Raw genomic sequence first — 24,066 nt, 5'->3', positions numbered from 1 at the left:
ACTCAATTCTGTATTGCTGGGTCCTGATGCCACAGAAAGTGCTATCCTCATTTCATCACTAACCTCTGTTCCGATCACAGTATAGCTAGCCCATCTGTGAGGGTTTTAGATGGCTGATGCCCTTGTGACATTGTAGAATACGCCCTGGACCTGGAGAGTCAAGCCCTGAGGTCTCAGTCCTGGCATGGCTTGTACTTGAAGTGTTCAGGCAGAGGGTGGAGGCTCTGGGGTGTGATGGAAAAAGCACTGGCCTCAGAGTTGAACTCTGTCTCTAACCTGCTGAATAAATTCTGCTAAATAACTCAAGTGCTCTGAGCCTGTTTCCTCTCTGTAAAATATCATAGGGAGGAAATAGCCTCAGAAAAGTTGAGTATTTTACATTTGGTAACAGAGACCAGAGGAAATAGTGCGTGGGAAGGATTTTGAAAACAGTAAAGAGCCATGAAAATGTGAGGTGGGACAGTCACTGTCATCGTGTTAATAACACCCCTGGAGTGGGCCATTCTCTGACCACAGTCTGGGGTCCATCTCACTGGGGCCCTGTCATTCTAGAAGCTAAAGAGACTTAAGCCTGGGCCGGCCAGTGCCAGATGGAAGGAAGAAATGGGGACTTAGAGACGTAACGAAGCAGCTGTGGGAAAGCACTGCTCCCTCCCTGAAGCTGGTTCAACCCCATGGGAGGCCCGTGGCCCTAACTGGGGGAAGACAGAAGTCCTGGGGCCACCATGAGTCCTCCTGAGTCCTTGGCCACCCCAAACTGACAAACCTGTCTCCTTTGTCTGCCAGCACCATGAGTGCCGAGGAGGACGCCAAGTGGCTTCAGTGGGTGACACACCATTTTGAGACCATTGCGGGAGAAGACAGGGAAATCAACCTGCAAGAGCTCAAAAGAGCCCTGAACGTGAAAGAGGTAAGTGTCCACTCCAGAAGTGGGGACCCCGCACTCATATTTTGTAGAGGAAGAGTAATCTGCTTTGCAGCACACAGTACCTCACAAGGAGGGAAAAGTTGCTCCCCGGGTTTCTCCGGGCTTGAGGCTGCACTTCTAAGCAGGGCCAGAGGATGTTTCTGTCTCTGCTACTGGGGTCCTTCCATCCCTCATGGTAGCCATGGCCTCCTGGGGTCTTCCAAACAACACATGAAGTTGGAAATCAGTAGCTTGTCAAACCTTAAGAAACATTATTGACCTCACAATTACTGCTAGCCTCATGGGCAAAGGTGATGCTATGACTTAAGCCTCCTGCCACAAAATAAGCTTTTCTATGATTTGTATCTATTAAAGGCCATTTGCACTTCCACACCATCCCCAGTCCTCTCTCTTGGTTTCATAGGTCCTCTGCCCATCCCCATAACAGCCTGCATGCCCAACAAACAGCGGAGACGTTAGCAGAGAGGTGGAAGGAGTGAGCCTCGCCCCAGGTGTCCTCTGGGCTGGCATCTCATGGTGGCCTGTGTCCTCGATGGGCGCGAGAAGCCAAGGCAGGGTTGGACTGCCCATAGTAGACTTCCTGCTTGTGAACTGAGGTCAGACACTAAAGCCCTTAGGTTCCTCTCGCTGCCTCAAGGGGAGCCTCCGGGCCTGGCATATCTGTGACACTGACCCAGTGCCTAACACCAGGCCTGGCAAGCAGAGGCTGCACAGACATGATTGTTGAATGAATGAATGGATGAATGATGAATGGAGTGAGTAAATCGGCATTGAGAACAGGTGCTGTTCAGAACAAGTCTACGTTAAGAACACTTAAATGTAGGCTGTAGGCAGCCCAAACAACAGGTAAAGGCAAAGACACAGGTACTCAGGTGGCATCTATTTTCTAAGTCCTTCCTGGCTTCACTATCCCTCGGGGTGACCCCAAGGGGAATGAGACAGGACCTGGGAGGAGCCTTCGAGGGACCCTCGATCTGACCCTTTTCCCATGTTGAGTAAGGGGCCACCAGAGGTCTGGACTGCAAGGCTGATGGGGGCGATGGACTGTGGGGACGGAGAGCCTATGCAAATGACCAGGCCCGGGGGCCAGAAGGGGGCCAGAGGCCCAGACACAAGCCCATCCTCGCTACAGCTGAACAGTTCTCTCACCAGACCCCAAACTTGCTCTCAGCTGGCCAGATGGGCCATGGACACTGCCTGCTGCTGTGGCCTCGTGGGCAGATCACACACTGTGTTCAGGCACCTGGGTCCTGCCTGATTCCCACCACCCCACGGTGTGTACACACACACATGCAGATGCAGTGAATGAATTCGAAGCCTGGGCCCTGTGGCCATACTTGTGCCCATCTCCCGCCCCCTTCTGGTCACAGTCCTTCTTCGCCAAGAGATTCTTCATTCTGTTTGACTCGGATGGAAGTGGCACCATCATGCTTCAGGAGCTGCAGGAGGCGTGGACCCTGCTCATCCACGGCAGCCCCACAGACAAACTCCAATTCCTCTTCCAGGTGCATGATGTTGACGGTAAGGGCCCTTTGTGAGGTGGGGGGCAGGACTCAGTAGGGGGGACAAAGGGAATCAGCCTATCTCAGTGACTACCCAGCATGGGGCTGTTTTCTCCAGGTGAGGCTGACAGCTCTCTCTCTCTGTCTCTCTGTGGGTTCCCTGCCCTCTCTCTGGTCTCTGCTTCCCTTTTGTTGTGGGAGAAGGTGGGTCCCTGGCAGGGAGACAAATGCCCTTGATTCAACTCAGCAGAAGCCAGAACTTTCCTTTGTTCTTTTCTATGTTTAAAAAAAGAAATTGTTTTGTTGCTTTTTAATAATCATCATAATAGCCCACGATGACAAAAATCACCCATAACATTTTTCTATACTGTCTTCTGATAGCATACACTCACCATCCACTTTTTTTAAAAAACAAAATGGGATTATACTATACACACTGCTTTTTTTCACTAAACAATATAAACAATTGTTCATGTAAGACTGTATTGCTTTGTAATATCATTTTTATTGTAGTAAAATATACATAATATTAAATTTACCACTTTAACCAATTTTTAAGTGTATAGTTCAGAAGCATCAAGTAAATTCACATTGTTGGGCAACCATCACCACTATCCATCTCCAGAACTTTTTTCATTTTTCCAAACTGACACTGTACCAACTAATCATAACTCCCTATTCCCCCTCCTCCAAGAATTTGACTACTGTAGGTAAATAATATAAGTGAAATTATATAATAGTTGTCCTTTTGTAACTGGCTTATTTCACTTAGCATAATGTTCTCAAGGTTCACCCATGTTGTACCATCTGACAGGCTTTCAGTCTTTTTTAAGACTGAATATTATCCATTTATGTATATTACACATTTTGTTTATCCATTCATTTTTCAGTGGACACTTGGGTTGCTTCCATCTCTCGGCTATTATGAATAATGCTGCTATAAATATGGATGTACAAATATCTCTTCAAGACCCTGCTTTCAATTCTTTTGGGCATATACCCAGAAGTGGAATTACTGTATCACAGGGCAATTCTTTTTTTTGAGGAACTGCCATACTCTTTTTCCACAGTGGTTATACCATTTTACATTCACACCAGCAATGCATAAGGGTTCCAATTCCTCCAACACTTGTTATTTTCTGTTTTTTTGATAATAGCCATCCCAATGGGTGTGAAGTGGTAACTCCATGTTGTTATAGCCTCATCTGTAGTGGCTGCATCATATTCCACTGTATGTCTGTGTCCTATGTTCCATGCAGCACAGCCTAATAGTTAAGATCTCTGATTCTTTTCTTTTTTTTTTTTTTGTAAAATTAACTTTATTGAAATATTTAATACAATATTTTAAGAGTGGAGTTCAATGAGCTTTGACAAATTCATACATCTGTATAAACCACAACCACTGCAATCAAGAAAGAAAACATATTTATTAGCCTAAAATGTTCCCTCCCCTTTTGCTATCAATGCCTCCCACTCCACCACTTTCTATGACCATACCATTTCTAGAATTTCAAATAAATAGAATCATCTAGTATATACTCTAAGGTCTCTGATTCTGAGGCCAGGTTACCTAGGTTCAAATCTCAGCTCCACCAGTTATTAATCATGTGACCCTGGGCAAGTTACTTAACTTCTCCCTGCTTTAATTTCTTCACCTGTCACATAAAAATAATGACCATCATAATAGTACATACTCATGAGGTTGCTAGGAGGATTAAATTAGTTAACTTATGTAAACTCAGGACAGTGCCTAGTTCGGGGTACCACCTTTACAGGTGTCAGCTGTTATTTATTACTATTTACTCAAACCCCATTTCCAAAAGGGAGAATTTCATTGTTCCCCCCTCCGTTTTTTGGCGTTGTAAGTGACACTGCAATGACCTTCATTCTTTGGCAACTTTGTGGCTTAAAGGGTGTCTAAAGACCCAGAATCATCAAAGGAAGGGAGGCTGAAGTGGGAAAAAGGCACCCAATGAGACTGGGGTGGTTGGTGAGGCCAGACAGGGCAGGCCCCAGGGGCCATGGTTTGGAGTCTCAGTACGACGAGCAATGGGGAGCTATTGGAGAGCACTGAGCAGGGGAGTCACAGGGCTGGATTTGCATCCTGAAAACTCAGCCCAGCTGCAGATCTGCTCCAGGGCAAGGCCCTCTGGCCTATGGGGCTTCTCTACCTCCCATTCCCGCCTGACAGTCTAGCCAGACCTCATTCTTGGAACCCACCTCCCAAGTTGACCCACACCACCACCACTACATGGGCAGTTGACTGTACCTGCTTCCTGAGCATCTTCCTCAGACCCCACCCCAATCTGCATGGGACCCTCTTCACTGACTGCTTCCTGACCGCCAAGCTTGGCCCACACCTGGGGCTTATCAACAACCTCCGATGGAGAGGTTGGCCTGTGACAGGAGGAAGCGGCACACTCACCTCCTTGCAGACAGAGGTGGGGAAGAGGGCAGCAGGTGAGAGGAGGTTTGTAGTTTCAAGGCAGGAACTAGAGGGCACTCGCTTCCAGGGGTTCCAGTTTTCTCCGAGAGCCAGGCAGGGACTAGATGGGCATGGAGGTGAGAAGTGGTCTCGGCAGACAGCGGGACCGTGACCTTGCTAGAGAAGCATGAGAGGACTGCGGGCAAGTTGAAGGCCTTGCCATGGCTGGGATCAGACACTTCCTGCTCTCTTGGGTGCTTTTCTTCAGCAATGTTCACTTAGCTGCCCTGGTGCAGGAAAGGAGAAAACAGGTAGTTGGATTCACCTAGGGATGAGATATTTTTAGGGTCAGTGCAATAGAAGGACAGAGGGATAAGGAATAAAAATGTGCACAAGAATAATTGTGAAGGAGAACCCTGGATTGGAAATTGGCTAAGGAGAGTATAAAGCTGAATGGATGAGAGGGTGTGAAGGGGGCGGGGAGGGATGGGAGCTCTGGATGTGGTCAGAGCACCCACAGGCCGTTGTGAACCCCTGTGTGATTTTGGCTATAAAAAGAGGGCCCGTTATCACTCTGCAGGGACTTTGGAAGTCCAAACCGAGGAAGTATTTCTTTTAAAAGGGACTTAAAGACTTCCATAGCCCTTTCAGATCGGGTGGCGAAGGCTTCAACCCATCCTGTGCAATAGTTGGTCTTGGGGGGACCCCCTCTTTCCAGGTTTTAAGAAGAACTTGATCCCCGGGGTTTATTTGTGAAGGAACTGCTCTTTCCTCTGTATTTTTAGTGGGAGCTGGCAGTGTCTTGTGGGCATAGTCCTGGATTGCCTTCTGAACTTGTCCTAGATTAATAGTCTATCTCAGGACCTGGTTCACGTCCTCATCCAGTAGAATGTCAGTAGTAAGAAAAGGCCTCCCATAGGTCATTTCAAATGGGCTAAGTCTCAGACCACTCCTGGGGGCTACACGGACCCTGAAGAGTGCAATAGGAAGCAAGCTGGTCCAGGGTGCATGAGTTTCTTGGCAGAGCTTTGCTAAGGTTTTCTTTAAAGTATGCTTCATGCTGGCTCTTGACTAGGAAAACTGAAGGACGGGAGGTGTGGCTGGAGAGTGGCATGTTAGACTCTGTACGTGATTACAGACTTTGACTTTGGCCCAAGTGATGATCACAATACCAATAAGACTCTCCATTTATATGCAACTACCGTCTTCCATATACTGCATTAAGTGCTTTATAATTAATTATCTATTATCCTGAACCAATTCTGAAAGGGAGGAATAATTAGCCCCATTTTAGAGATGAGCAAAGTAAGGTGCAATACTCTAAAGGACTTATAGCCCACCATCACACAGTAAGGGGCAGAAGCATGTTGCTACCTCAGGTGTGTCTATATCCAAAACAGGCCACGAAATCACTAATCACGAGTCCTACGGCTCATGAAGAATGAAAATATATACAGGAAAAAAAAGTGCCCCAGATCCCATCTCAGTTGATACAGTAGTTTCTCTGATTGGTTCCAGGACCCCAGTGGATACCAAAATCCGTGTATGCTCAAGTCCCTTAGATAAAATGGAGTCATACAGTCGGCCCTCGGTATCCGTGGGTTCCACATCTGACGATTCCACCAACCGCGGGTGGAATCCCCGGATGCAGAACCCAACCTTTCGGAGGGTCGACAGTACTTCTGGCTTCCTTTTCACATCACTCTTAGCCACTCATGTTCACATAAGGCCACAAGGCTGGACTTGAGGGCCCAGCTGCAGCCTCTCAGGACAACATGGATGAGCAAATTTTGCTACAAGTTGGGGAACAACAGGGAACCTCTTCACCACCACCTCATATACAATTCGCCTCTGGATAATTGAAGCTCTGGGCACATAGCTCGTTATAGATTAAGTAAGCAAGTGTATCTTCTGGGCAGATGGTCTTGGAAGTTGAGTGGTACTTAGAGAGGAGGCTGCAGATTCTGGAGGAAGGCATGCGCTGAGGCCAAAGATTCTCCATGCTTGGGGAGATGTTCATCTCTGTTGAGCTCGGCAATAGGGAGCCATGGAAGGTTTGTGAGCGGAAGGTGCCATATGTCCTTCGATTGCCTGGTCTATGCTCCTAAAGAGAGTTGGTTGGCAGAAAGATGAAGATGAACGAACCATTGATGCAATGGTTGTGCAAGGCAGGGCGAGTCTGCAAGTACAGAGCGAGGTCTGGGGGGCAGGCGCCCACTCGGCTTCATCCTCACTTGGGCCAGGGAGCGGCTCCATCAACGTGGACGAGCTGCGCATCGTGCTGCAGTCGTGCCTGCGTGAGAGCGCCATCTCGCTGCCCGAGGAGAAGCAGGACCAGCTGACGCTGGCGCTCTTCAAGTTGGCAGACAAGGACTGCAGCGGCGTCATCACCTTCGATGAGCTTCGAGACGAGCTGCAGCGCTTCCCCGGGGTCATGGAGAACCTGACCATCAGGTACCGCCCTGTCTCGTGCAGGGGCACTGCCAGTGCTGGGATTAGGCACCAGGTGCGAAGTGTGGCCTGAACTCAGGAAGGATCCCTCAGCCTGGCCCCGCCCCGGATAAGCCCCGCCCAGCCCCTCCCCTCTTTGCCTGCTTTCTCTTGGGGACAAAGGTCTGTAGTGCAGGGCAGCTGTTGTCATGTGTCCATTTTCTACAGTGTTTCTTTAGAATCAACTCACAATAGTAAGCGCTGGGCATTTTTACCAATATACCAGTGCATAGCATGGAAAAGGAAATTAAAGTTACAAAAGGAATGAAGTTACAAAATGACATTAAAGTTACTTCACCTGAGGTAACACGCCTAGGATCACACAGATAGTTAGCAAAGACAGTTATTTATTCAACTTGGTTGAGCAGCTACTATGTACCAAGCCTTGTTCTCAGTAATGGCAGAGCTCTGCTGGGGCTACCTTCCAGACTGAGGGACAGGTAATTGATACCAATAAACAAGTACATAAACTAGATAAGTACAAATTTGATAAGCGCTGTGAAGAAAATAATATAAAAAGGGTGTAACAACAGACCCAAGTTTGTCTGACTCCAAGCTCTGAATAGTGCCGGTTTTGTAGTTCATTCTTTTTGTGTACTAACTTTCTTGTGGGTTATCACAAAATGTCTCAGATTCTTCCATCCTTTTCGATTACCTCCCCCGCCCCGCCCCCAGTTGGGAAGTAAGGAGAGGTAGTTAAAAAAAAAAAAAAGTCGTGCGTGTGGCATCCGAAAGACCAGAGATTCATCCCAGTTCCATCTAGCTGTGTGACTGTAAGCAAGTCACTTGACCTCTCTGTTTCCTGGTGTAAAAGAAAGCCGGCCTGTTTGCCACGAGGCTCCCCGAGAGTTAGTGGGCTGCAGAGGGAATGGGGTCTCTAGGTTCAGACTCTGGTGGTCCCCGCCACACCGCGGCCTTCTGAGTGGGGCCCTCTCTCACAGTGCTGCCCACTGGCTGACTCCTTCCACTGCCAGGCCGCCCCGACACCGTCCTCACCAGCTGACCTCTGCCTACTGGCACAACCATCACAGCCACCTGCCCTGCCTGGCCGCCTACGTGGACCTCCATGTGCTGCTCTTTGCCCTGGCAGCTAGTGCGCGTCAGGCCCTCGGCGCCAGTGTCATGGTGGCCAAGGGCTGCGGCCAATGCCTCAACTTTGACTGCAGCTTCATCAAGGTGGGTTCTGTGGGCACAACGCAGGGAAGCGGGTAGGGGGACTGATGTAGGCTCCTCTTAGACAAAATGACCCACATGTGGACACCTGCAGTGTCAGGGTAGGATGGCACCTTAGAACTCAACTGGGCCAACACTCACTGGTGGGGACTAAGGCTCAGAGGGGGCAGTGAGCTGTCCATAGTCACACAGCAGGTAAATAACATAGCTGGCATTTTTGTGTGCTACTATGTACAAGTCACAGCGCTAAGCACTTTCCAACTGATCCTCACAATAACCCTATGGTGGACCCAGAGGAGGTGGGCTGGCTCCTGTGCAGAGCTCCAATCAGAAAGAGAATACTTCCAGAGGTCTTGAATGCCAGAACGTGATCCTGGGGACCAGAGACTGAGGTCTCCAAGTGTATTTGATGACACACTTCAGCAACTGGAATGAAATAAAACACAACAAAAATAAACAGAAAACAAAAACCCCTCCCAATTACCCAGTATATGCTCACTTACTTATAATTATATGCATGCCCTATTATCATTAGCCAATAGGTTTATGGCACAATATAACTATAAGGCAAGCTTCATCCTTTTCTTTCTTTTTTTAAGATTTTCCTGATGTGGACCATTTTTTAAAGTCTTTACTGAATTTTTTACAAGATTGCTTCTGTTTTATGTTTTGGTTTTTTGGCCGCAGGGCATGTGGGTTCTTAGCTCCAGGGATTGAACCCGCACCCCTTGCATTGGAAGGCGAAGTCTTAACCACTGGACCGCCAAGGAAGTCCCAAGGTTCATTCTTAATGATCAGGGATGTACATCTCTAGTCCAAATACTCCTCCTGACAATATCAGCTTCTTATTAGAGTGGGTTTTATTTATAACCTCATTACTGGCTACAAAGAATTCACACCAGGGGTGGGAGACATGTGACTCATTTTTGTGATCACTTGCTCTTGCCTTATTAACACTATTTGCAATCTGCATTTTCTCTGTAGGGAATCTTTTTAAGCTACTTGTCCCTTCTGAGGGGTGGTTAGCTTACTTAAGTTAAAAGCAGTTAATGTAATCTGCAAATGCACGTATCAGGGCATGCATAAATACATTGAAGTAAACGAGCAAGTGAGGGGACCTTCATCATAAACCCCTTGAAAAGCCCCAACTGCCCCCAGGACATCTCGAGAACCACATGTGACATGGTGCCAGTCTGACATATGACTAAATGAGGGCACCATGTCTACACAGATACTAAACATTAGTAAAAGCTTATGTGCTTCCCACGTGTTGAGATAAAAGTGATACCAGCAGACATTCTGTAACATTTTTTCTTCACCAATTCTGGAGATCCTACTTTGCAGACCCCCAGCTTTGGACCTAGGGGAACAGCGGAGGCTTGGGGGCAGGGGAGGTGGTGACAGGGCCCCGTTTAGGGAGCACAACAGGCTCAGGGTAGGGGAACAGCTGCTGGGGAGCAGAGGACAGGGCGGAGAGCGAGCCAGGTGGGGCTCGCTACCGCTTTGCCCGGCCAGGTGCTGATGCTTAGGCGCTGCCTCACGTGGCTGCGGGCCACGTGGCTGGCTCAGGTCCTGCCGCTGCACCACAACCTCCAGTTCCACCAGCTTATGGGCTACGTGGTGGTCGGGCTCTCCCTCGTCCACACCGTGGCCCATGTGGTGAACTTCGGTGAGTAGCCTGGGGCTGGGGGTGGGGACCTGGGCTTTCCCCAAACAACTCGGTTATCCTGCCCCTGTGTGTCCTGCCGGCCCGATGGGCAGAGAAGGGGGAGGGGTGGGAACCCCAAAGGGAAAGTGCAGTGGGCAGAGCTTGTCTTGTGCTCGTCTCCAGCACTCCGGGCTCAGTCCAAGGCCAGCCCCTTCCAGTTTTGGGAACTGCTGCTCACCACGAGGCCTGGCATTGGCTAGGTCCGCGGCTTGGCCTCCCTGGCCGGTGTGGCCCTGCTGCTACTGCTGCTTCTCATGTCCGCCTGCTCCAGCTCCTGTGTCCGCAGGAGCGGCCACTTTGAGGTGCCCCAGCCCTTGCCCCTTTGCCTGTCCCATGCTGGGCTCCCAACTTCATTTCAGACTGTGTTCCCTCTAAATTACTCCAGAGCCCAGGAAGCTCCAGACGGTCTACATACTATGGACATGTGATTTGGGGTTCTGCCATTGGGCTGTAGTTTATGTCTGCTGAGTGAAAATGTTCTGCTCTAGAAGATTCTCCTGGCTTTTTTGCTGGCTTATCCCCTTGCTCTAATTGGATTAAACTGGGCACAGGGAGGGGAAGGAACACAGGCTTTCGGGATCCTAATCCCCACCCCACTACTTGCGGGTCACTCACTGTCCTCATCTGTAAAACAGAGCTATAATTCTCTACCTTTGAAGTTATTAATATTTTAGGAAGTAAGTGAGATAATACATGTGAAGCCAATAACTACACACACCTGGCACATGGTCAGTCCAAAAGTATTAGGTCTAGCTTTGCTTTCCTCTCTCTAGCCTCCTCGAGATACAAGAGGTCACAGAGGATTTGGTTGGGAGACCGGAACTGTCCCTTGGACTGATCTGGTCACATCAGAAATAGACATATATATATATATATATATATACACGGCACCTACTTGGGGCCAGCAATGATCCTTTGAAGTCAGAATCAGCATCCTCATTTGACCCATGAGGAATCTGACTCTCAGAAAAGTAACTTACCAGGCCGAGGTCCCACAGCTAGTAGCAGAGCAGGCATTAAAACTCAGGGCTTTGCTTTCTCCTCCACTCCCAGAACACCATTGCTGTCTTTCCTTCCTTCCCCCTGAGAAAGGGTCCGTGGGCTGGGACATTGATGCTCATGAGCCCATCGGAGTGGGCAGTTCACTCTGCCCAGAACACCCCCAGGCAAATGTTCCAGATGTTTGCCACTAGCACCAAGAATCTTCCCTTACAGACTTTCTGGGCCAAGCCCCCAGAACAGAGAGGCAACGAAGCTTCCCACCCCCAACCTCCTACCCAAGCCTGTTCCCAGGAGAGGGTGTGTGTGGCCAAGGCTCTGGGCACAGTCCTGGCTTTAAGGATGGCCATGAACCTTGGCTCTGTTCCACCCCCAGGCCTTGACTCTGGCAACTTACTCCCCACCCCCACAGCTGTTCTATTGGACCCACCTGTCCTACCTCCCATGTCTGCACGGGCCCAACTTCTGGAAGTGGCTGCTGGTCCCTGGCACCTTGTTCTTCCTGGAGAAGGCCGTCGGCCTGGCCGCATCCCGCATGGAGGCCCTGTGCATCGTGGAAGTCAATCTCCTCCCTTCCAAGGTGCAAAGGGGGCCTGAGGAGCCAAGGGGAGTCACAGGTGGTGGGGTGCAGCAGCTGAGTACTCTGTTAGACCCCCGCCCCCAAGGAAATGGGGAGCCCCATCACAGTGGAGAAGATAAGCAAAGTGCAAGACTCGATCCAGCCCTCCGGGAGTGACACTTCTGGAAGGGGTATGACAGGTAGGCAGGGTACCACTAAAGGCCAGTGTGCACAGAATACCTTCAGTAAGTATATATTAGTGTCTACAAGGTGGCAGGCCCTGTGCTAGGTGACAGAGATGCAGAGAAGGCTCAGGCACTGTCCCACTCTCCACGGGCACACAGGCTAATAGGAGAGTCAGCCCTTCCGTTACAATGCAGGGCTGTGCTGGTAAGAGAAGAAGAATCCCAGGAGGTGTTAAAACTCTTTGTCTTTGAGAGATCAGAGAAGCTTCAGAATGAGAGGGGAGCTGCCTTTTCAGGGTTTTGAAAGATGAATAGGAGTTTGTTGGATAGATAAGATAGGGAAGGGTTTGCTTGGATAAGGAACAGCATGGGCAAAGGCACAGAGTCATGAAAGGGCATACTGTGCTTGGGGGATTACAGGTAATTTGGCACAGCTGGAGCCAAGGTGCCAGGGAGAAGCTGGAGGGGTGGGCAGGGCCTAAGGGTGAGTGGCCTCACTCTGCAGGCCACAGGGAACCCTTGAGCAGAGTGGGGGCGGGCGGGCGGGCGGTGGTACTGAGCTGCTTTATACTCCAGCTGCATTTCTTTAGTCGCTCTGTAGAAGATGGCTTGGAGGGGACCACTGGGGAGGCTGTCGCACACAGGTAGATGAGTGCTCACGAGATCCTTGACCTTGAACTGGGTGGGGAGGGGGCATGTCACAGAAAGACTCAAGAGGTAACTGGCTGCATTTGCGGTTGAGGTGGGGAAGGCGTCTAGGCTGTCTTGCAGGTGCCTGAGTAACTGGGGCCATTTTTGGAGAAAGGGAAGGCAGTTCTGGGTGGGTTTGACTCTGGACAGCTTGAGAGTGAGGACACGGAAGCTGACTAAGAGGCCGAGGTTTCTGTCTAGACCCTGGCATCAGACAGAGTGGTTGGATTCAAATCCCGTGGTTTCTTAGCTGGTGGCCTTGAGCAAGTCATTTAACCTCTCTGAGCCTCAGCCTCTCCTGCGTAAAGTGGAGAAAGAATGACACGCATCTCAGAGAGTCTCTGTGAGGACCAGAGATAGCACTAGAAGAGCTCCACACAGCTCTGGCACCAAGTAAGTGCTCAATAAACTGAAGCTACTATCCGGGAGGCTGTTATATCCGGGAGAGATGCCCGTTCACGGTTGGAATACCACCCAAGTGCCACAGAAGTTCCAAGAAAGGGGCTGGAGCAGTCAGGGGCTTCACAGAGGTGGAGGGCCACTGAGAAGCAGTATTTATACCACAAGAAGTGGGATCACACCATGAGCCCCACTTCAGACACAGCCTGACTTCCCTTCTCTGATCACTGCCACCTCCTGGTTCACAGAGGTGCTGCAGGGGTGAGACCCCACTCACAGGCACAGAAGAGTCTCATGTCCGGGGCCGGCCTGGCTTATGGTGGAGAAAGACGGCCCAGCCTCCATCCTCTGGCACTGGGGCCCCTGGCAGCTCTGGGCCTGCACAGATGACCCTGGTCTCTTTCTTCTCTCCCCAGGTCACTCACTCACTTGTATCTGAACATCCCCACCATCGCGCACCACGCGTGGCACCCCTTCACCATCAGCAGCGCTCCTGAGCAGAAAGGTAGGCCTGCGCCAGCCCCACCGGTCACTCAGCAGGTATTACTGAGTCCTTGCCGTGTGCCAAGCAAGGCTGGGAACCAGGAACACAGAGGTGAACAAGACCAGACACACAAAGTCAACCTCCCAAAGCTCCCTCTGGAACACAGAGGCAGACGTGCAGATGCTGACTGAATGGGGTGTTTGGGGCTGTACCGGCTGCCGTGAGGGTCACAGGGGAGGGCCTGGCCTGGTGGGGGAAGTGGGCAGGGTGGCATTTCAGCTGAACTTTGAAGGGTTCGTAGGAGTTTCCTAGGTAGGGAAGGACGAGGGGGTGGAGGCGGAGGGAGAAGCATGAAAACGTGGAAACGTAGAAGGGTCTGATGTAGTTTGGGCTGAGGGTTAGGTGGAGTAGGGAGGAAGGAAGTAGGGGCAGGGGGGACGGGAGAGAGGGTCAGAGAAGGGACTGAAGGCAGACAACAGTGGCTGGCAAAGTCGACGGGAACCAGGGTGGGACTGGAAAGACTTCGAACGCAGAGTGGAACGCAGGATGGCGCAGGCGGTTGGGAGCCCGCAGGGGTCTTAAGCAGAGGAACAGCGGCTCAGAGGAGAGGGGACCAGGACGTTTCCCAGGGGGCTGTGACAGGAAGCCAGGCTTCCGCACTCCATGTGGCCATGAGCCCTGTGGGGAGCCAAGGCAGCAGAAGCCCTCGCACCCTTCTCCCCCATCCCTGGACCACCCCTATTCCCTCTGGATACCCAGCACCCATAGGACCGCTCAGCTGACCCTCCCTTTGCCCAGCTGTCCTCTGACTCGCAACCATGCGTGGGCCTGCCTTCTGGTCCTGAGCTGTTGGTCGGGCCACAAGCTGGACCTCTGACCTCCTGGCCGGGCATTGGCCTTCCCACCTCAAGCGGTGCTTCTGACAGAGGAGGCCTTGCGTGGCCTGTTACAGCGAGACCCTTGCTCAGCTTCATGAGGAGTAAAGGCTTCTGGTTGCCAGGGTTCTCTGACCCACCCCCACTAAAAGCTGTAGCTTCACTCAGGATGCCTCCCACCCCCTGGCCCAGCTCCCTCAGCTCAGGGCGCAGACCCAGGTCCAGGGTTCCCCACCCGAAGCTGCACAACACCTGCCCTGGAATCATGTGAGTGGTGGCCTGGATGTACAATGGGGTGAGGGTGTGGGTTAGAGAGGGTGGGTTATTTTCTTCCTATTTTTCTCTCCTTTGCTGTTTTGTAAAGAACAGAGATGCTTCCAGAAAATTCAGACAGTATAGAAACATGTCCCGAAGAAAATTAAAATCCCTCAAGTAATTCCACCCAAAGAAATCCATTGTCCCAAGGGGGAAAGGGGCGATGGGATGAATTGGGAGATTGGGATTGATATATATACACTCTTGATACTATGTATAAAATACATTCCATAATGAGAACCTACTGTATAGCACAGGGAACTCTACTCAATGCTCTGTGGTGACCTAAATGGGAAGGAAATCCAAAAAAGAGGGGATATATGTATACGTATAGTGATTCACTTTGCTGTACAGTAGAAACTAACACAACATTGTAAAGCAACTATACTCCAATAAAATTTTAAAAAGAAAAAAAAATAAAACCATTGCCTTCCAGATCTCAGTACATCTCCATGGATAATCAGAAGCAGAGATAATTCTGCATGCAAGGGATCACTGTTCACACTGTTTTAAAGCCCACTTTTTCTCCGTGAATAGTGTGTCATGAAAATCTTTGCATGTCAGTTCTTTTAAAAGAAGAACTTTTCCTTTTTGTGGCTGCATACTATTCCAGTGTATCAATACTAATATGATTATAATGACCATGTTTATTTTATGGATATGTTATTTATTTGACTAATTCTTGAAGGGGTTTCTTCAGGGTCTCAGCTTGGAATCTGCCCATCTCTTGGGCCCGAGTCCTCTACAGTGAGCTGAGTGAGTCCATACGGGGGCTGGTAAATCCTCCAACTTTGTTTGCAGAGCTGGCTTACAGGATTAGGAGTGGGACTCAGGCTGGCAAGTGCGGCTGATTGAATTCAGCTGACATGTAAGAGGCCTTCTCCATATGAGTCACTGTGTGAGGCAGTTCAGGGAGCATCTGTGCGACAGGGCATAGCCCAGCCCTCCTGCCTCTTTGTACCCTGAAGGGTGAGAAAGCGCCAGGAAGGCGCATGGGAGTAGGGATCCAAGCACCTGACTTTTCAGTCCCCTCCTCACAAAGCTGTGAGAGCGTGCCTCACCTCTCTGTAAACACAGGGTCCAACCAGTTTATTTAGGAACTTAGGTGGGCAAAAAAATGTGACATCTTTGTTTTTACTAACCGCTAACTAAAATTTAGCCTTTTCTTCAGGTATGAATGCAGGTAACAAACCATAGTAGCATTACCAATCCCTGTGCCTTTTTCGAAATGAAAACCATGGATTCTTCTTCATATCACGTTACGCTTGCTGTCCATACTTTGGGATATCATTCATGCTTATTGCTAATTCATGTTTCCAGTGGCCATGTGACTCCTGCTGCATCTCGTTATTTCATGTATTAACAAAAATGCACATGTATTCTTAAATCAAAATTTTAAAAAATATATTTTGATAACTGTCTCATTATCATTGGTTTCATCTGTAATTTCTACATATGTTATTCAATGTATTTAAAAACCTTACTCTGAGAAGGAGTCTATCCATTTCCTTCATAGGACTGCCAAAAGAGTCCGTGGTTTAAAATAAAAGAAAAAGGATGAGAACCCCAGACCAGGAGATCTCCTAGGGGCCTCCTTACTCTCATGTGGGTTCTTTCTGGTACCCCTCAATAGAGGGGTAGCCCCCCCAGGCTTGTCCATCAGTCATCCACTCAACAGGGAACCTTAGTAAGCACCCCCTGCATCCCAGACACTGGGGGCAATGCAAGCTGTTGTTCCCACCATTGATTGAGCACCTACTGTGTGCAGAGCCGTTGACAGACACCCGGTTGAATGTGGGAGGGAGAGGGTCCCCACCTTGGTGAGACCCTGGCTTGATGGAGGAGGCCTGGCCCCCACCCCTAGGGAGCTCCCAGTGTGCTCAGGGCCACTCTGACCCCTGCCTTGGCAAAGGAGACTGAACCCTTAGGTTGACCTCACCGAGCAAGATTGCCAGGTCTGCACAGAGAGCTCGGCTCTCCAAGTCCCATGACTGTGACTGCTAGTTTGGGCCTGAGGAAGGACATTCAAAGGAGGACTTAAGGGGCGGACGCCCAGTCCCAATCCCTCCAAGTGAGACGGGCCTGTCCCTGCTGGAGAACAGTGCTGAACCCTTTCCTCCCTCCCTGTCTCTTGCTCAGACACCATCTGGCTACACATCCAGTCCCAGGGCCAGTGGACAAACAGGCTGTATGAGTCCTTCAAGAAATCAGACCCAGTGGGCTGTGGTTCCGAGAGGCTCTCGAGGAGTTTGAAGATGAGAAGGAGTCAGAGGAAGCCGCAGGTAAGTAACTGCAGGGAAGTAAGGCTCCACCATGGTGACAAACCCATGGGGACCAAGTTGCCTTCTTAGTTGGCAACCACTGAGCAGCTGTCGTGTACACCGGCTGGACGGTGGCGCACAGGGCGAGGCAACTCCAGACGGTGTGGTCCAAGAGCCTCCTCGAAGCCTGACCACTCCAGACCCTCCCCGCTCCAATGTGCTCCGTTAGAAAGGAGGGGACAATGCAAAGAGGGGGAAATCGAGATGAGAAAAACCCACCCCCACCTCTCTGCTCTAACGCTTTCTAACTGTATGGCCTTGGCCACATCTTTTAGCCTTGCTGAGCCTCAAGTTGTTCATCTACGAACTGGACGTGCTTCCCACCGTTGGCTTTCCTTTTACACGTGATTCTTTTACGGACCAATGGAATGAATGCATGTCAAGTACTGAGTGAACTGAGCAACATGGTCCAGAGGGATCATTCATTATCACCATCACCATCATCACCGCCACCATCATTAGCATCATCACGTCACCATCATCATCACCGTCACCATCACTCTCACCATCATCATCACCATCACCATCAGCATTGTTCTCTTTTAAGCCCTGATGAACTGCACAAAATTGACAATCCGCCAGCGCCTGGAGTGAATACAGGTTCTGGGAGGTTTGGGAGGAATACAGAGAGATCAGAGCAGCACCTGAGGAAGCAGGGATAGATGTAGGAGGCTGAGGGTGCCTGAACACTTAGTAGGCTGTACCACTAAGCCGGGAGACTGGTTAATATGTGGGAACCCTGTTGAAGGTCAAAGGAAGAATCATGTCATGTGGAATCCTGCCTGGTCAGACCAGAGGGACCTTCTTGAACAGTGCCAAGAGCAAAGCTCTGGGAAATGGAGAGGTAGGTAGAAACAAGCGGAGTGTTCTCTCCTATTAATCAGGGGAAATCTCCCAAAGCAGAAAGCTGATTTTCAAAACTGGGTGAGTCTTGGCACCCTGAGATTGGTGGGTAGATACACTAAAAGTGGTGTTTCCTTGGGGTCTTAAGCACCGCTGCCAAAGAATAAATTGGCACAATCTTTCTGGTGGGCAGTCTGGCTATATGTGTCAGCATTTTAATATCTATACCCAATGGCCCAGCAATGCCATTTTTAGGGATTTAGCCTAAAAAGCTAATTGGACACGTACACAAGAAGTGCATTAACCACCTTGTTTATTCATTTAGCAAATATTTATTGAGCATAGGATCTACTGTTTTCCAGGTACTGTTTTAGATGCTAGAGATATGTCAATAAGCAAAATAGCCATTGGCACTGCTTCCCTTCTGGAGGGGGAGATAGACAGTAAATGCACAAATAGATATAAAATGTGTCACGTGGTAATAAATGCTATGAAGAAAATAAGTTAGGGTAAAGGGAAAGAGCTAATTTATATAATATACCGTAGTTGTTAACAAGAATGAGAAAAAGAGGATAACCAAAATGCCCAACAGTAGGGAAGCAGTTAAATAAATTACTAACCTCCCTTCTAATAGAATAGTAAGTTGCCTAAAAAAGACTATGTGAATGTATATGCATTAGCACGTAAAGCTGCTCAAGATGTAGTAAGTGGAAAAGGCAAGTTACAAAGCAGTACGTTCCATTTATGTAAAAGAGTGTGTGTGTGTGTGAAAAAGGTCTGGAAGGATAGAGAAAATGTTTAGGGAAGTTGTGTCTTCCAATTCAGGGTACTTTTTGACATTATTCTTTAAAGTTCTGTAGTTTCTGAATCTTTAAAAAAAACGAACACGTACTGATCTTGTGGTTTAAATCATAAAGCACTGTTTTTTTGGAAACCAAACAGGGTTTGCAGCCCCAGCCCATCCACACTGGAGCCTCGGCACAGGGCGCAATGGCCTCCAACAAGGATGTCTCTGTGGAGCTGATGTCCTACAGGCCCAAGGGAACTCCACAGCAGGGGGATGAAGGCCTGGTGTACGTGGGGACAAAGGACGGGGTTCAGGCACAGTGGGAAGCTGCAGCCGAGGACCTGGGCCGGGTAAGGCTGAGGAAGCTGGGGCTGGAGCCTGGAGAGCCAATGATTTTTCTTCCCAGGAACGGTGGGTGGGTCCTTGGAACTTGGAAGAGAAGGCCTCAAGGGCAGGCCACACTCAGGAAGGACCACACGCCATGTGGTGTTTCTGTAGCCAGTCACCTGCATGGCACCTTCATAACTTTTGCCATATTTACTTCCCACAGGTAATACTTCCTACTGAATCTCTCTCCTTACATCCCAACATTACTGTCAACTTAATCGTATTTTAAAAGGACTCTTTAGATTGCCATGTTTAATGAAGAACCAGTTATCCCGTGCCATAAACAGAAGGTAACTCTGAAAGCAAAAACAATGTAATTAAATTCTTGCCAGATGTTGCTGCCTGCTAAGTGAGGCTCGGAGCCTGAGCTGCAGCCACTGCTTGTTCCCTCTCTCTCTCTGTCATGCTCTCCATCTCTTTCTTTCTCAGCTTGTTAAAAGAAAAAAAGGAGGAGGGATTAGTAAGTGTTAGAGAGATGTTAAAGATCTAATAACCATGATGTAAGGCTTTCTCCTTGCAATCAGAAGGATTTTAAAAAATTGTAAGAGAAGTATCCCTCTCACAGTGTACTTCCTAAAATAATCCTCACAAGTAGTTCACATCCAGCACTGTGGAGGACACAGAATTCAGTTGCCCCCAAAGAAGCAACGTGGTGTGACGCGGTGAGTGCAGGAGGGGCAGCTGGAGACCCGGGCTCCACCCCGAGCTCTATGGGAACTTGGGCGAGTCATTTCCACACTCTCGGGTGCGGCTTCTCTCTGTGAAATAAGGGATTTGCCTGGATGGTCGTGAAGGTCACTCCTCACCAGAGAGAAACGATCACAGGCCCCTGCAGCCCTTTCGGTGGGGGGGGGGGGCTCTGTTTCCTTCATCTTCAGGAAGGAAGCACTTTGAACTCAGGGAATCTGGTCTGCCTGTCCTCGGGGCTGGAGGAGTTAGGCAGAGCAGAGGAGACCTGCTCCCTGCCCTCAGGCAGCTCCCTGTCAGCAAGCCCAGAGCAGGGTCCCAAGGGCAGGGGCGAACTCTGAGCCAGGCCCATGCGTGGCTTTTCTGCCTGGAGCAGCCGGGCAAAGCTTCCAGGAGGGGCAGCCGCTCCAAGTGAGCCGCACCCTGAAGGATGCACAGGAATTTGCCAGCTGCGCGAGAGGAGAGCGTGCTCTAGGCACAGGGAAAGAACGTTCAAGGCCGGGGCTGTGTCTAGAAACATGAAAGCTATCGGGAGCGGCTGAGCCCAAGAGGCGGCTGGGGAGAGTCTTCTCCCATCACACCCTGAAGCTGACTTGTGTTGGACCTCTAGAGCGATTGTTACATTTTCAGGAATTTTGAGAGCCAGTTGTTAAGCACGGTCATTGGTGGGAGCCATGATGGCAGTGTTTACACCGGAAATCTAGACACTGACAATCAGGAGTTGGTCGTTGCTGGTGGTGGTGCTTTCTTTTTCTGAAGAGTCCGTGTACCGGCACACCACTGATGTTCTCCGTGAAAAGTGCCCCATGCTCCCTGGAATGGTTGGGGCAGAAAAGGCAATTCCCTTTTGGTAAGGTTGCTCCGACTGGCAAGGGCGGGGAAGCCTCTGAGAAATGCCTGGCCCGCCCACTCCCAGAGACCCACCTTCTCTGCTCTACTCCCTGCAGGTCTCCGAGGTGTCCTCTGAGAACCACCGGTTCTGTAACATCAAGGTGAGAGGCTCAAGGGGGTGGCCCCAAGCAGAGGAATCGAAGCCTCTGCCCACGGGGAGGGCTTGCTGTGGCTCTTGGTACCCGGGTTCCACAGTCCCCACGGTCTGACTCCCAGGTCTCCAGATAATGGAACCAAACCCCTGCCCTCACAGGGCACACGGGGCGTGCTGGCTGGGCCCTGCTCTCACCAGCTCTGCACGCGAACATACTAGGGCTCTCCCAGACTCGGGCTCAGAGCACAGCGTGTAGAATGTGCTCTGAGTGGGAGCCACTTACTCCTGGGTTCCAACCCAGGAGATGACTGCCTGCATATAAAGGGAGGTCCTGAAGCGTCGGGGTCTGCTTCTCCCTCACCCACCGACCCTCTCTTTCCTCTAACCCCTCCTGCATGCAGTGCTACATCGATGGCCCTTCCGGGACCCCCAACCGCAGGATCTTCGCCTCCGAGCATGCCGTGCTCATCGGGGCGGGCGTCGGCATCACCCCCTTTGCTTCTATCCTGCAGAGCATCTTGTACAGGTGGGTGGACAGGCTGTGGCCCTGCCTGCATCCCGGGTCAGAGTCCTGAGAGACGGCCTCCCCTCCCCGCCCTGCCTTCTCCCTCCTGTCACCTGTCTCCCTCTCCCCTTTTCCCTCTTTCCTCTCCTGCTCTTTTTTGGGTCTCATCCCTCCCCCTCCTCATGGGGTGGGCCCTGCCACCCCACCTCCCTCCCTGTGCCCTGCACTGTTCTCTGGGGTCCTGAGAAATCTCATACTCACCCCAAACTCAAAAGCCCCTCCTCTCTTCTCCCCTCAGGCACCAGAAGAGAACGCACATCTGCCCCAACTGCCAGCACTCGGGGAGGGAGGGTGTGCCGGATGCTGACAGGAAGCTCCTCAAGGTGAGTGAGCACCGCCTCCTGCAGGAAGGACTGGGGAGCTCCCCAGACACCAGAGCTAGGCGCCCCCTGTGCAGAGGCAGGGGAAGGATAGATGACCTCTCCCCAGCTTGGATCCGCTGGTCTCTGTGTTCAGGGCTCCCCCAGAGAGACATTCTGGGCCCTAAAGGCGGGCATCTCGTTAAAGAACACGGAGTCTGAAAGTCAGGCAGCCGGGATTCAGTTACAGCCATGATGCTTGCTAGCCATGACCTGATGGTGGTTTTAAAAACGAAAACGTTTGCCGTTTCAAAATTCATTATTCTGTGTAGGCCACTTCAAAGTGTTTCTAAAAAAAAAATAATGAAGTAATGTTTTTCTGGCTGTCCTAAACTTAAGATCTCAGAATACTGCTTGCTGTAAACAATAGATTATTAGAGAAAATCCTGCCCTGGTTGTCAGGACCCCGAGTTCTGATCCCATGCTGCTCTGTGGCCTGGGCAACGTTCCTCACCTCTGCGAGCCTCGGTCTCCCCATCCCTTAAATGGGGGCGATAATGTGTGCCCTGCTAACAGCAGGGTGGTTACACCAGGGCCCTGGGGATCACAGATATGCGTGAATGAGGTAGGCCCCCCTCTGAACTGGGCCCTTCTCCATAGGTGGACTTCATCTGGGTAAACCGAGGCTAGCGGTCTTTCGAGTGGTTTGTGAGCCTGCTGACCAGACTGGAGATGGACCAGGCCGAGGAGACTCAGGAGGGTAGGAGAGGGGCGGGGCCTGAGGAGGATGGAGGTGCGGCCGCGGGGTTCAGGGGCTCTTTAAGAAAGTGTTTAGATTATTCTATTTCTATCAAAAATGTGGGGGAGAGGGGGCTGCTTTTTTCCCCCAACAAAATGTAAAATTTTGTGAAACTTAGAAGAGAGAAGAGAAAAAAAATTCATAATCCCATCTAGGTATCCAGGCATTTTAAAGGATTTCCTTCTGATATTTTTTCTTATTCACATTTTATAAAAATGTATAGCCTCCCCCACCCCATTTCTCTTTTTTATGACATTTCTTTTTATTCAAAATGAGCACTTAAAAAGTTAGATTACCAGACCTCATTCCAGACCTTCCAAGTCAGATTATCTGGGAGTAGGGCCCGGGAAGGTACATTTTTTTTTTTTTTTTTGATTTGTATGTGTGTGTGTTTTATTATATATTAGTCTCTTAAATCAAACAGAGAACAAAAAGTGGAGCTACAAACCAAAGTTACAATAGTACTAGCTTTTCTCATCGCCCGTCTATCTACTTTTACCAGAGGTCTTTATTTCTTCATAAGGCTTTGAGTTACTGCCTAGGGTCCTTGACTCCAACCTGAAGAACTCCCTGTGGCAGGCAGGTCTGGTGGTTAAGAACTCTCTCGACTCTTGATTAACTGGGAATGTCTTCATTTCTCCCTCATTTTCGAAGGAAAGTTTTGCTAGGTCTAGGATTCTTGGTTGACGGTTTCTTTCCTTCAACACTTCAAGTACATTGAGCCATGCCATCTGGCCTCCGAGGCTCCTGATGAGAAATCTGCTCATGACCTACCTTCCTGGGAAATCTTCTCTCAGCTTCACAGACTTTCATAATGTACCTTATCGTGTCTTACGCAACAGAACATTTTGTATAGTATCATGAAGTCAGTTAAGTTGTAACATTATTTTGAGACCAGAATTTAAGGAAAAGGAATTGAATATTTCAAGTGTAGACATTATGAGGTCTTTAAAATTATTACACATTTTCAAACTAGAAATAAAAAGGCCACTGAAGTATCCTATAGATTTTAATTTATAACAAAGTGAATACCAATATCTAATAACACACGTAAAGAAAAATTTCTTTGGGATCCTTTTTCCTAAGTGTAAAGGGGCCTTGAACTCAAAAAGTGAGAAAACCACTGTGGTTTATCCCCAGCTGTGATGGGTCCATTTCTTGCTCTGACCTCATAGTGCACCACTGTGATGTACTTCACAAAGCCCTATAAAAGAGAAAGCTGGGCCCAGGTTTTTGGTCCTTAGAGCCCAGGAAGCTGCTTTTGGTGACCTGACGGCCTTGGACCTACAGTTAGCTTGTTTTTGCCATTTTGTTGATTTTTTTTTTCTCTTTTCTCTACTCTTTTTTATTTGTCTCATTTTTCTCTCTACAGTTAGCATAGTCAGTATTGTTGGTATAGTTAGCACAGCTGGTATAGTTAATAGTTTATTAGCATAGTTAGTGTAGTTAGTACTAGTTAGCGCTGTTGGCATAGTGAGTATTGTTGGTATAGTTAATAGTTTATTAGCATAGTTAGTGTAGTTAGTACTAGTTAGCGCTGTTGGTACAGTTAGCATTGTTAGTTAGTGTTGCTAGGTAGTGCTGTCAGTCAGTGTAGTTAGCAGATCACCATGATGCCGGGCCTCACAGCCAACTCTGCTGACGAGGAGATTCATATTGAT

At 49.5% G+C, this 24,066-nt stretch overlaps 1 protein-coding gene across 1 annotated transcript in view; it reads left to right on the top strand.

The window, feature by feature from the left end:
• NOX5 (NADPH oxidase 5) overlaps positions 1 to 23,051 on the top strand; it is an 89,494-nt gene extending 66,443 nt beyond the window's left edge. The window contains 11 exon segments of the mRNA XM_036844275.1: positions 787 to 910; positions 2,299 to 2,449; positions 7,099 to 7,309; positions 11,638 to 11,805; positions 13,475 to 13,563; positions 16,872 to 17,014; positions 18,839 to 19,033; positions 20,705 to 20,749; positions 21,144 to 21,268; positions 21,546 to 21,630; positions 22,267 to 23,051. Coding sequence (XP_036700170.1) covers positions 791 to 910; positions 2,299 to 2,449; positions 7,099 to 7,309; positions 11,638 to 11,805; positions 13,475 to 13,563; positions 16,872 to 17,014; positions 18,839 to 19,033; positions 20,705 to 20,749; positions 21,144 to 21,268; positions 21,546 to 21,630; positions 22,267 to 22,506 — 1,572 coding nt within the window. The 5' untranslated portion in view covers positions 787 to 790 and the 3' untranslated portion in view covers positions 22,507 to 23,051.
• Positions 23,052 to 24,066: the final 1,015 nt, after the last annotated feature.

The sequence above is a fragment of the Balaenoptera musculus genome, chromosome 2 (genome assembly GCF_009873245.2).
Source record: "Balaenoptera musculus isolate JJ_BM4_2016_0621 chromosome 2, mBalMus1.pri.v3, whole genome shotgun sequence".
Taxonomy (NCBI): Eukaryota; Metazoa; Chordata; class Mammalia; order Artiodactyla; family Balaenopteridae; genus Balaenoptera; species Balaenoptera musculus.
This window is presented reverse-complemented; position numbering and strand designations above follow the sequence as displayed.